Source organism: Hyla sarda, chromosome 11 (assembly GCF_029499605.1).
Source record: "Hyla sarda isolate aHylSar1 chromosome 11, aHylSar1.hap1, whole genome shotgun sequence".
NCBI classification, from domain to species: Eukaryota; Metazoa; Chordata; class Amphibia; order Anura; family Hylidae; genus Hyla; species Hyla sarda.
In genome coordinates, this window is record NC_079199.1 from 63248420 (window position 1) to 63260930 (window position 12511).

General features: G+C 47.1%; 1 protein-coding gene across 1 annotated transcript in view; it reads right to left on the reverse strand.

The window, feature by feature from the left end:
* Window positions 1-9440: 9440 nt before the first annotated feature.
* GPR176 (G protein-coupled receptor 176) overlaps window positions 9441-12511 on the reverse strand; it is a 316627-nt gene continuing 313556 nt past the window's right edge. Inside the window, exon 4 of the mRNA XM_056545150.1 lies at window positions 9441-11493. Coding sequence (XP_056401125.1) covers window positions 10395-11493 — 1099 coding nt within the window. The 3' untranslated portion in view covers window positions 9441-10394. The remainder of the gene's footprint in view (window positions 11494-12511) is intronic.

Sequence of the window (12511 nt, forward strand, 5' to 3'; positions counted from 1 at the left end):
GGCTTCATTTTTTCAGATTAGCCCTTAACTGAGAAGCTAGAGGGGGGTCTGTCCCTAAATAGGTTTCTCATTACCATATTATTGAGAAACAAAATTCACAGATATATCGGTGATGAGGTTGTGATTTTACATAACTTATACTGTGAGTATTATACTATATTTTTACTCTACCCCTTGAACACCACAGCTACATGTGGAAGTGTCACGCCGAGCGCTCCGGGTCCCGCTGCCTCCCCGGAGCGCTCGCGGAGTGCCTCTACATGCAGCGCTCTGGTCGGCACCGCTGACCGCGAGCGCTGCTCCCGTGTCACCGGAGGGGACACGATCCGAGGCACGGGACGTGCCCGCTCTCGGATCGCGCCCCATGTCTCTCACCTGCCCCGTCCTCCTGCTCAGTCCCGGCGCGCGCGGCCCCGCTCTCTAGGGCGTGTGCGCCGGGTCTCTCAGATTTAAAGGGCCAGTGCACCATTAATTGGTGCCTGGCCCAATTAGTTCTAAGCACTCCCAACACTATAAAAACCCACTTCCCCTTCCTGTCACTACCGGATCTTGTTGTCTTGTGCCAGTGAAAGCATTCCCGTGTGTCCTTTGCCTGTGTATCCAGACCCTTGCCGTTGCCCTTAACTACCAACCGTTGCTGCCTGCCCTGACCTTCTGCTTGCCTTTTGCCTAGTCCTTCTGTGCCGCGCCTGACTCAGCAGTCAGTGAGATTGAGTTGCTATCGGGTGGAACGACCTGGGGGTTACCTGCCGCTGCAAGTCCATCCCGCTTTGCAGCGGGCTCTGGTGAAAACCAGTAACCCCTTAGATTCCGTTCCCCTGGTACGGCCCACGCCATCACCTCACTGACATAGAGGATCCACTACCTATGTCTAACCCGCATACCACTCCGGATCCTGACAGTAGATCCGGGCATGGATCCCGCTGAGGTCCCGCTGCCCAGTGTCGCTGACCTAACCTCCATGGTGGCCCAGCAATCACAGCAGATAGCGCTACAAGGACAACAGCTGACTCAGTTGACCGCTATGCTGCAACAGCTTCTGCCGCAACAATAGCAACCATCTCCTTCGCCAGCTCCTGCATCTCCTCCGCAGCGAGTGGCTGCTCCCAGATTCCGCCTGTCTCTACCAGACAATTTTGATGGGGACTCTAAACTGTGCCGTGGATTCCTGTCCCAGTGTTCCCTACACCTGGAGATGATGTCAGACCAATTTCCTACAGAACGGTCTAAGGTGGCGTTCGTGGTCAGCCTGCTGTCTGGAAAGGCCTTGTCCTGGGCCACACCGCTTTGGGACTGCAACGATCGTGCCATTGCTACCGTTCAGTCCTTCTTCTCAGAAGTACGCAGTGTCTTTGAGGAGCCAGCCCGGGCTTCCTCAGCCGAGACAGCCCTATTGAATCTAGTCCAAGGGAGTTCTTCAGTGGGCGAATACGCCATTCAGTTCCGCACCCTTGCCTCTGAGGTATCCTGGAATAATGAGGCCCTCTGCGCGATCTTCAAAAAAGGCTTATCCAGTCACATCAAAGATGTTCTGGCCGCACGAGAAATTCCTGCAACCCTATCTGAACTCATTCATTTGGCCACCCGCATAGACATGCGTTTCACTGAAAGACGCCAGGAGCTTCGTCAGGAAAAGGATCTTGTTTGCACCAGGCGGTTTCCTCCCCTGGCACCTCTCTTCCAGCGTCCTTTGCAATCTGTTCCTGTGCCTTCCGCCAAGGAGGCTATGCAAGTGGATCAGTCTCACCTGACCCAACAAGAGAGGATTCGCCGTAGGAACGAAAACCTGTGCCTGTACTGTGCAAGCACCGAACATTTCCTAATAGACTGTCCTATTCGTTCCCCGCATCAGGGAAACGCTCGCACCTAGTTAATGTAGGAGAGGCGTTGCTAGGTGTGAATTCTTCCTTTCCACGACTGACTATACCTGTGCGGATTGCCATACCCACTAATACTAATACTTCCTTCTCCGCTGTGGCCTTCTTGGACTTGGGTTCAGCAGGAAGTTTCATTGAAGCCTCCCTAATCAACAGATTCAATATTCCAGTTACTCATCTTGTCAAACCTCTCTTCATTTCTTCCATCAATGGAGAGAGACTGGTCTGCACCGTGCGTTACCGCACTCAACCGCTAATTATGAGTCTTGGACTTCACCATCATGAACATATTGAATTTTTTGTGCTACCCAACTGCACTTCTGAAATTCTTCTGGGCTTGCCCTGGCTCCAACGTCATTCGCCTAGCCTCCACTGGGTCACCAGGGAAATTAAGAGTTGGGGAACTTCTTGCCACAAGCGATGTCTCCAATCAGTTTCCTCCTGCCAGGTCTCCATGGCTACTCCATTGCCAGGTCTTTCTAAGGCCTATCAGGATTTTTTGCACGTCTTTTGTAAAAAGCAAGCAGAGGTCTTACCTCCACATAGACCCCCTGCTCCCTGGTACCACACCGCCCCGTGGTAGGATTTACCCACTTTCTGCCCCGGAAACACAAGCTATGTCTGAGTACATACAGGAAAACCTCAAAAGAGGTTTTATCTGGAAATCTTCTTATCCAGCTGGAGCTGGATTTTTCTTCGCTGCAAAAAAAGATGGATCTCTACGCCCCTGTATTGACCACCGCGGTCTCAATAAAATTACTGTAAAAAATCGCTATCCTCTGCCTCTGATCTCCGAGCTCTTCGACCGACTGCATGGAGCTAAGATTTTCACCAAACTTGATCTAAGGGGCGCATATAACCTCATCCGTATTCGAGCAGGTGATGAATGGAAAACCGCCTTTAATACCAGAGATGGTCACTTTGAATACCTAGTCATGCCTTTTGGTCTATGCAACGCCCCAGCAGTCTTTCAGGACTTTGTTAATGAGATTTTTCGGGACATGCTGTACTCCTGTGTGATAGTCTATCTTGACGACATCCTAATTTTTTCCTCCAACCTAGAGGAACATCCCCTTCATGTCCGTCAAGTGCTCCAGCGACTACGCCAAAATCAACTTTACGCCAAAATTGAGAAGTGTCTATTCGAACGCAGCAGTCTTCCCTTCTTGAGATACATTGTGTCCAGTCAAGGTCTTCAAATGGACCCTGATAAATTATCTGCGGTAATGGATTGGCCTCGTCCCACTGGCTTACGAGCTATCCAAAGATTTCTCGGATTTGCAAATTATTATCGTCAATTTATTCCCCACCATCGTTGCTCCTATCGTAGCACTGACTAAGAAAAATGCCAATCCGAAATCCTGTCCGCCACAGGCGGAGGAAGCCTTTAACCACCTCAAAGCTGCCTTCTCCTCTGCTCCAGTCTTGTCCAGACCAGATCCTCTAAAGCCCTTCTTCCTCGAGGTTGACGCCTCCTCCGTTGGAGCCGGAGCTGTTCTCCTACAAAAATCCGCTAAAGGAAAATATGTCACTTGTGGATTTTTCTCCAAAACCTTTTCTCCTCCAGAAAAAAACTATGCCATTGGAGACCGTGAACTATTGGCTATTAGTGTTGCTCGCGAATATTCGCAATGCAAATTTTATTCGCGAATATCGCATATTCGTAATTACGAATATTCGTATTTTATTTTTATTTTATTTTTATTTTTTTCACAGTGCACATCACAGTGATCATCCCTTTCTGCTTCCAGCTTGTGTTGTGTAAAGAAGGCTCTAATACTACTGTGTGAGACCGGTGTGCGAATTTTCGCATATACGAAAATTAGCATATGCAAATGTTCGCATATGCGAATTTTTGCATATGCTAATTTCTGTATATGCTAATTTTCGCATTTGTGAATTTTCGCATATGCGAAAATAAATCGAGAATATTACGAATATGCGAATATTCGCGAATATATGACGAATATTCGTTCATATATTCGCGAATTCGAATATGGCCTATGCCGCTCAACACTATTGGCTATTAAGTTGGCCCTTGAGGAGTGGAGACATCTTTTGGAAGGATCCCTTCATCCCATCACCATCTATACAGATCACAAAAATCTGTCTTATCTTCAATCCGCCCAGTGGCTAAATCCTCGCCAGGCTAGATGGTCGTTGTTTTTCGCCAGTTTCAACTTTCAAATCCATTTTCGTCCCGCAGACAAGAATGTCAGGGCTGATGCTCTATCTCGTACCACCGATGCCTCTGAAGCCGAGACCCTTCCCCAGCACATCATTCCCCCTGAGTGTCTGATCTCTTCTGCCCCTGCTTCTTTGGTGCCTATCCCTGCAGGAAAGACTTATGTTCCTCCCCGTCTTCGCCTCTGGATCCTCAAATGGGGCCATTCCTCCCTTCTGGCTGGTCACGCTGGAATCAAAAAGACTTTACAATTTATTGCCAGACACTATTGGTGGTCCTCCCTGGAAAAGGATGTGACCGATTTCGTACGAGCCTGTACAGTGTGTGCACGTGACAAGACCCCTCGACAGAAGCCTTCAGGTCTTCTCCTTCCGCTGCTGGTGCCTGAACAGCCTTGGTCCCATATAGCCATGGATTTCATCACTGATCTTCCTTTATCCTATGGCAACACAGTCATCTGGGTGGTCGTTGATCGTTTTTCCAAAATGGCTCACTTTATTCCGCTTCCTGGCCTTCCTTCTGCGCCACAGTTGGCGAAGCAATTTTTTCTGCAGATTTTTCGTCTTCACGGTCTTCCCACGCATATCGTCTCGGATAGAGGCGTTCAATTTGTGTCAAAATTTTGGAAAGCTCTCTGTAATCAATTAAACATCAAATTAAATTTCTCGTCCTCCTATCACCCCCAATCCAATGGACAAGTGGAAAGAGTGAATCATATTCTTGGTGACTACTTGCGACATTTTGTTTCCTCCCGCCAGGATGATTGGGTCGACCTTCTGCCCTGGGCTGAATTCTCGTACAATTTCAAAAATTCTGAGTCTTCCGCCAAATCTCAGTTTTTTGTGGACCCGCTGCCCCCCCTCCCCATTCCCACTTCTTCTGGAGTTCCTGCCGTGGATGAAGTAACCCGGGACTTCTCCGCTATCTGGAAGGAGACTCAAAAGTCGCTCTTACTGGCCTCTTCTCGGATGAAGAAACATGCAGATAAAAAGAGAAGAACTCCTCCTGTCTTTGTCCCGGGTGACAAAGTGTGGCTCTCTGCCAAATACATACGGTTTTGTGTCCCTAGCTACAAGTTGGGTCCTCGTTACCTTGGGCCTCTTAAAATCAAGAATCAAATCAATTCTGTCTCTTACAAGCTTCATCTTCCTTCTTCTCTTCGCACTCCTAACTCTTTCCTTGTGTCTCTCCTCAAACCTCTTGTACTTAACCGCTTTTCTCCCAAGGTCACTGTTACTGCTCCTATTTCTGGCTCTTCTGATGTCTTCTCTGTTAAAGAAATCCTCGCCTCCAAGATTGTCAGAAGTCAAAAAATTTTTGGGGTAGATTGGGAGAATTGTGGCCCTGAGGAGAGATCATGGGAACAAAATGCCAATATTTTAGACAAAGATCTCATCCACAGATTCCTCGGTTCTAAAAAGAGGGGGAGACCCGGGGGGGGGGGGGGGGACCAGCACGCCAAGCGCTCTGGGTCCCGCTGCTCCCGTGTCACCGGAGGGGACGCGATCCGAGGCACGGGACATGCCCGCTCTCGGATCGCGCCCCATGTCTCTCACCTGCCCCGTCCTCCTGCTCAGTCCCGGCGTGCGCGGCCCCGCTCTCTAGGGCGCGCGCACCAGGTCTCTCAGATTTAAAGGGCCAGTGCACCATTAATTGGTACCTGGCCCAATTAGTTCCAAGCACTCCCAACACTATAAAAACCCACTTCCCCTTCCTGTCCCTGCCGGATCTTGTTGACTTGTGCCAGTGAAAGCGTTCCCGTGTGTCCTTTGCCTTGTATCCAGACCCTTGCTGTTGCCCTTGACTACGAACCGTTGCTGCCTGCCCTGACCTTCTGCTACGTCTGACCTTGCCTTTTGCCTAGTCTTTTTTTACCGCGCCTGACTCAGCAGTCAGTGAGGTTGAGTCGCTATCGGGTGGAATGACCTGGGGGGTTACCTGCCACTGCAAGTCCATCCCGCTTTGCGGCGGGCTCTGGTGAAGACCAGTAACCCCTTAGATTCCGTTCCCCTGGTATGGCCCACGCCATCACCTCACTGACATAGAGGATCCACTACCTGTGTCTAACCCGCATACCACTCCGGATCCTGACAGGAAGCTGTTCAGATTTCAATATTGTCACAATTAATGGGGAAATCCAGCAGGGAATTTGAGGAGGCTGTTAACTTATCAATGCTCCATTCTGGATACCTTTCCTTCTATGTTAAATGAGGTGTGTACGGACATCTTGCTTGGGACTAGACAGAAATGTGTTAATGATATAGATTATTCTGTTTATTTATGCAATAATGAATTGATTTGACCTATAAGCATTTTATATAAATATGAAAATTTTATTAAAATATCATGCATGCTACAGAGGATCTTTACCCTTAATGCACTTTGGTACACTTTGATCATTTGCAGTTGTTTCATTTATGGGGTTATTCAGGATTTTCAGTTGATTTCCTTTATTTAAAGAGTACCTGACATCAAACTATATTTTCTAAACTAACTATATTATTTCCCTAACTACTCTGAACACCCCTCCTGCCCATAATTTTTTTTTATCATACTTTTTCCCTTGCTCACATTATGTGAGCTCCCGGCAGGAACAAGTGGGCGTTCCCCAGCAGGCGCAGTGTCACTGAAGCCTGCGAGAGCTGTGCCTTGCCATGTCACACACACACTTCCTGAGTTTGGTCTCCTGCCAGGGCGAAAGGACACCAATCTAACTGTTTGACTTGTGGCAGGGAACAGAACAGAGCCTCCTAGTGGCTGTTGTCACGATACGGACTGGTATGCAGGTCGTGGATTCTCTGGTCAGTGAGGCGATGACGCGGGCCGTACCGGGGGGACCAGTTCTAAGGAGTTACTGGTTTTCATCAGAGCCCGCCGCAAGGCGGCATGGGCTTGCTGCGGTAACTCCCAGGTCGTATCCCCCGATAGCGACTCGACCTCACTGAAAGCTGAGATAGGCGTGGTACAGAAGGACTAGACAGAGGCGAGGTCAGACATAGCAGAAGGTCAGGACAGGCGGCAATGGTACGTAGTCAGGGGCAACAGCAGTAAGTCTGGATACACAGGTTATGGCACACACTAAACGCTTTCACAAGGCACTAGGCAACAAGATCCGGCAGGGACAGGAAGGGGAAGTGAGTTTAAATAGTATTCACAGTAATTAGGACTGATTAGGAACAGATTGGGCCAGACACCAATTAATGGTGCACTGGCCCTTTAAATCTGAGAGACCCGGCGCGCGTGTGCCCTAGAGAGTGGGGCCACGCACGCCGGAGCTGAGACAGAGGACGGGACAGGTAATCAGAACGGGATGCGATCTGCAAGCGGACTAGTGCCGCCATGCGGATCGCATCCCCGTCGGCAGCACTGTAGCAGTGACCGGGGCGCTGCAGGAGACCAGACGCCGCGAGCGCTCTGGGATGGATATGGGACCCGGAGTGCTCAGCGTTACAGTACCCCCCTTTAGGTTTCCCCCTCTCTTTGGGTCCCAGAAACCTGCGGATGAGTAGGAAATCAGGGACACTAGAAGAAGACGAACTAAAAGCGGGGCCAGGCTGGGACTTCCCAGAGAGAGAAGAAGAGGGAGCAGCTGCAGACACATTAGATGCTGGTATACCATAGGAAAGGGCAGATACAGCCGGTTTGGCAGGGACACTGGTAGCTGACATGCCGAAGGTAGAGACAGGAGTAGGGGAGATCGGAGACTCTGGAGATAAGATGTGCTGAGGAAAAACTTCGGCTTGCTTCTTAAAGAAATCAGAATAGTCAAGACAGACCTCGGGAAGGCCAGGCAAAGGTGTAGCAATGGAGACTTGGCTGGAAGGAATTGGGTGGAGACATCGCTTGTGGCAGGAAGATCCCCAACTCTTAATGTCCCCAGTGGCCCAGTCGAGGCTAGGCGAGTGACGTTGGAGCCAGGGCAAGCCAAGAAGAATTTCTGAGGTACAGTTGGGTAAGACAAAAAATTCAATATTTTCATGATGGTGAACTCCAACACTCATGAGCAGAGGTTGCGTGTGGTAATGCATGATGCTGACCAGACTTTCTCCATTCACAGATGAAATGACGAGAGGTTTGACGAGTCGGGTAACAGGTATATTGAATTTATCTATGAGAAAGGCTTGAATTAAATTTCCTGCTGAACCTGAGTCCAGAAGGGCCACAGCGGAAAAGGAAATCATAGTACTGGCAGGTAGAGAAATCCGGACTGGTGTAGTCAAACGTGGAGATGATGAGTTTACACCAAGTGACGCCACTCCCACGTGAACAGGGAGCGTGCGTGCGTTTCCCAGACGCGGAGGACGAATAGGGCAGTCCACTAGGAAATGTTCGGTACTAGCACAGTACAGGCATAAATTTTCGTTTCTGTGACGAGTCCTCTCTTCTTTGGTCAGGCGAGACCGATCCACTTGCATAGCCTCCTCGGCGGGAGGCACAGGAGTAGGTTGCAGAGGATTCTGGAAGAGAGGTACCCAGTGATCTATATCCTTTTCTTGGCGGAGCGCCTGGCGTCTTTCAGAAAAACGCATATCAATGCGGGTGGCCAACTGGATAATTTCAGACAGGGTAGCAGGAATTTCTCGTGCGGCCAGAACATCTTTGATGTGGCTGGATAAACCTTTCTTGAAAGTCGCGCAGAGAGCCTCGTTGTTCCAGGCGAGTTCAGGGGCGAGGGTACGGAACTGTATGGCATATTCGCCCAATGAAGATTTCCCTTGGACGAGATTCAGAAGCGGTAACTCCCAGGTCGTATAGCGACTCGACCTCACTGACAGCTGAGATAGGCGTGGTACAGAAGGACTAGACAAAGGCGTAGCAGAAGGTCAGGACAGGCGGCAATGGTACGTAGTCAGAGGCAACAGCAGTAGGTCTGGATACACAGGTTATGGCACACACTAAACGCTTTCACAAGGCACTAAGCAACAAGATCCGTCAGGGACAGGAAGGGGAAGTGAGTTTAAATAGTATTCACAGTAATTAGGACTGATAAGGAACAGATTGGGCCAGACACCAATTAATGGTGCACTGGCCCTTTAAATCTGAGATACCCGGGGCGCGCACGCCCTAGAGAGCGGGACCGCGCGTGCCGGGGATGAGACAGAGGACGGGGCAGGTAATCAGAGCGGGTAATCAGACTAGTGCCACCATGCAGATCTCATACCCGTCGGCAGCACTGTAGCAGCGCTCCCGGTCAGAGTGAGAGACCGGGGCGCTGCAGGAGACCAGACGCCGCGAGCGCTCCGAGATGGATACGGGACCCGGAGCGCTCGACGTTACAGTTGTTTTTTCAATCACATTAAAAACATGTAAGGGATGAGAATTTTAACAGCAAGTAAATAGCAAAGTGTCTCATAATTTCATAAGGAACTATATATTAAAAGTTTAGTTTGGTGACAGGTACTCTTTAAGATATGCTATGCATAAAAATAGTCAGTGGAAGACTGATCTTCAATGATCAGCAATATAAAAGGACCATGGCATTAAATTAAGTACTGCAGCCACTTCAATAGCTTACCAGGCACAGCAAAATACAGTACATACCAATGTGGCTGTGCCTTGCACTACTGTTGTTCAGCCCATGTATGTGAGTAATCATACACTGATGCTCTATCCTTACAACAGGCCATCTGTTGAAAATTCTTTCAGTTTCCTGCAAGAATTAAAAAAAAAAAATTTAGGTGGAGAAGCACAGTGTCTTGCAGCACTAGGGCCCCAAGTTTGAATCTAACCAGAAGCAACATCTGCCTAGAGTATATATGTTCTCCCAATTTTTCACTCTGTTTCTTATGGGTACTCTACTTTTAAAATATGGTCCAAAAACATATTTACAGTTTATTCATTTATTTTGTAAAGGTTAAAAAAATGGTAAACTGCAGTTGGGTCGGGTACTGATGCAAGAAGATTCAACCTTTATACAGTTCTGCAATTACAGCCATTAGAAACACCACTGATGTGTTTCCCACAGCTACAGGCATAAGTCATAGTTTCTTGCTTCAAATGTAAATTGACCTGTAGTACTACTGTATTGTGAGATAATAGATTATACATAGGGCATGTACCTCTCATTTCCTCTTATTTGGCATGTCAATTGTTAATGAAAGAAAGCAGGAAAGGTCAGCATATTTTATGCTGAGTAACTAGCACTCTCTTCCAGCACTAAATTGTCACAGAATGTCACAGTTGTGCACAAGAAAATATCCACCACAGTCCATTATAATAAGGAATATTTAGATTTATGCATCTTCTTCCTGTAGAGTACATTTTCCGGCCTATGTAACAAGACTGAAGCTCAGATCCATAGGATCTTTTTGGGGTTATGTAACTAAGCGGTACTAAGAATTCACTTTTGGAAAAATACATACTTTATTGTTTCGGGTTATTTTGCGTTCAGCTTTACATTTTGGCTGTTTGGTCTGAATGAGCTCCTCAGGGGTATTTCCAAGAGGAGGTAAAAGACGTTTCTTGCTATTTCTTTTATCAGACAACCATTGTGGGGGCAGCTCAAAGGGTCCATATCCAAATTGCATGGAATATTTGTCATGAAGCAATTCGGCCTCAGCAGACATCACTGGAGCCACTTGTGATGCTGATTCTGTGCTCTGAGGAATTAACTTTTGAACCAAAGTTTGTTCTACCTCTTGGCTGGTACTAACTTTTTTTTCCTTCAGTTTGTAACTTCTGGAAGCCTCATTATCCTCCTCATCTTCAACAGATTTAAATATTTGTTGCTGTCCAATATGGAACATCTCCAGAAGCTGGCTTCCTGAATGAACACTGGGCTCTAAATTAACCTCTGCCACTGATCCTAGATTGACCACATTCCTTCGGCTGTACCGACGATGGAGTTGTACAATTGTACCCAACACACATTTACGCACAGACTTATTGACAGTCAAGAATAGGAGCGGATTAGTGACAAGTGAAACTTTAGGCATCCAAATTGCAGTAAGCATTAAAAAGTCTGAGATATGAGATACGTTGAGCACAGTGCGATAAACAACCATTGTCAAATAGGGAACACTGCAGAGAACAAATATAAGTACCATGGACAGCAGCATAGCATGCAACTCTGACTCCTTTTGGGAAACATATGGTATAGATATTGAGTTCTGTGGGGTCCTTAAAGCTGCTATGATCACCTTTTTTTTCTGACTTGCACTTAGCGCTCTGCGTATGAGTAGCATAAATAGGAAAACCACAGCAACAGGTATTAAAACAGTAGTGACATTATATACCAGGACATATACCAAGTGACCCAAAGAATATCCCCATGACTGGGAGCAGGTAGACATGGCATAGATGTCAGTCACATTAGTCACAGCAAAAACAGGGACACTGGCAACAACTGCATGAGTCCAAATATAGATTAACAAGTCTCTAGCCTTGGAATCTGATATCTTCCTCTCAAGAGGGTACAGCACGGAGTAATATCTGCAATGAAATTCAAAACACAGGCTTACTGTAAAAAAGACAGATTAAATTGCAAGGCAAGTAAATAATAGTAAATGAATCAAATACTCCATGTTCTACTGTCGCATATTTATAAAATGTCCTTGAGTAACCCTTTTCCTTTTTACGTTTCTTTGTATTTTTTTTGTTTCATGGAAAGCTTAGGCCACAATTGCCCAGGGTCCCCATCCAAAAGGGGGCCACCTGAACAGCTTTAGGTCTATATTCGCACTACTGCATTTGCTGCAATATTGACCTAAAGCTGTCCAGGCTGCACAGAGCCTACAGACAGGAAACACACTTACATTATATCTGCCAGGACCTGTGATGACTTATCATATAACCTTCCTGATCACAGGTCATCAGATAAACTGTAAGTGTGTGCTGTGTATGGGCTCTGTACATTGGACATAGAAAAGGAAAATAGGTAATAGAGGAAAGCATGGAGGAGACTGTTTGATGCCAAAGGGAGCAGTGTGTATTCACATCATAGAAATTATATCTACAGCAGGTATTAGGGGAAAGCATGGGGGTGGGGTGCCATAGGGAGTTTTGTGTATTCACAGCATACAAATTATATATACAGCAGGTAATAGGGGAAAGCATGGGGGGAGGGGGGTGCCATATGGAGCAGCATGTATTCACAGCATAGAAATTATATATATCCAGCAGGTAATAGGGTAAAGCATGGGGGAGGGTCGTGTCATAGGGATCAGTGTCAACTCACAGCATAGAAATAATATCTACAGCAGATCAATTGAAATATTCAATCACAGCACATAAATTACTTGCCTAACCAATGTGGAACCACTAACGTATATCGTGTGAGGATGGTGGTGTGATTTATCACCTTCATGACCCCGCAAATTTTGATTTGTGGCTTACATTTTTGTTCTTCTGACTTTCTAAAACCCCTAACTTTTTATTTTTCCACTTACAAAAATGTATTAGGGCTTATTTATAGGGACAAATTTTATTTTTCATTTGCCCACTTTATTTT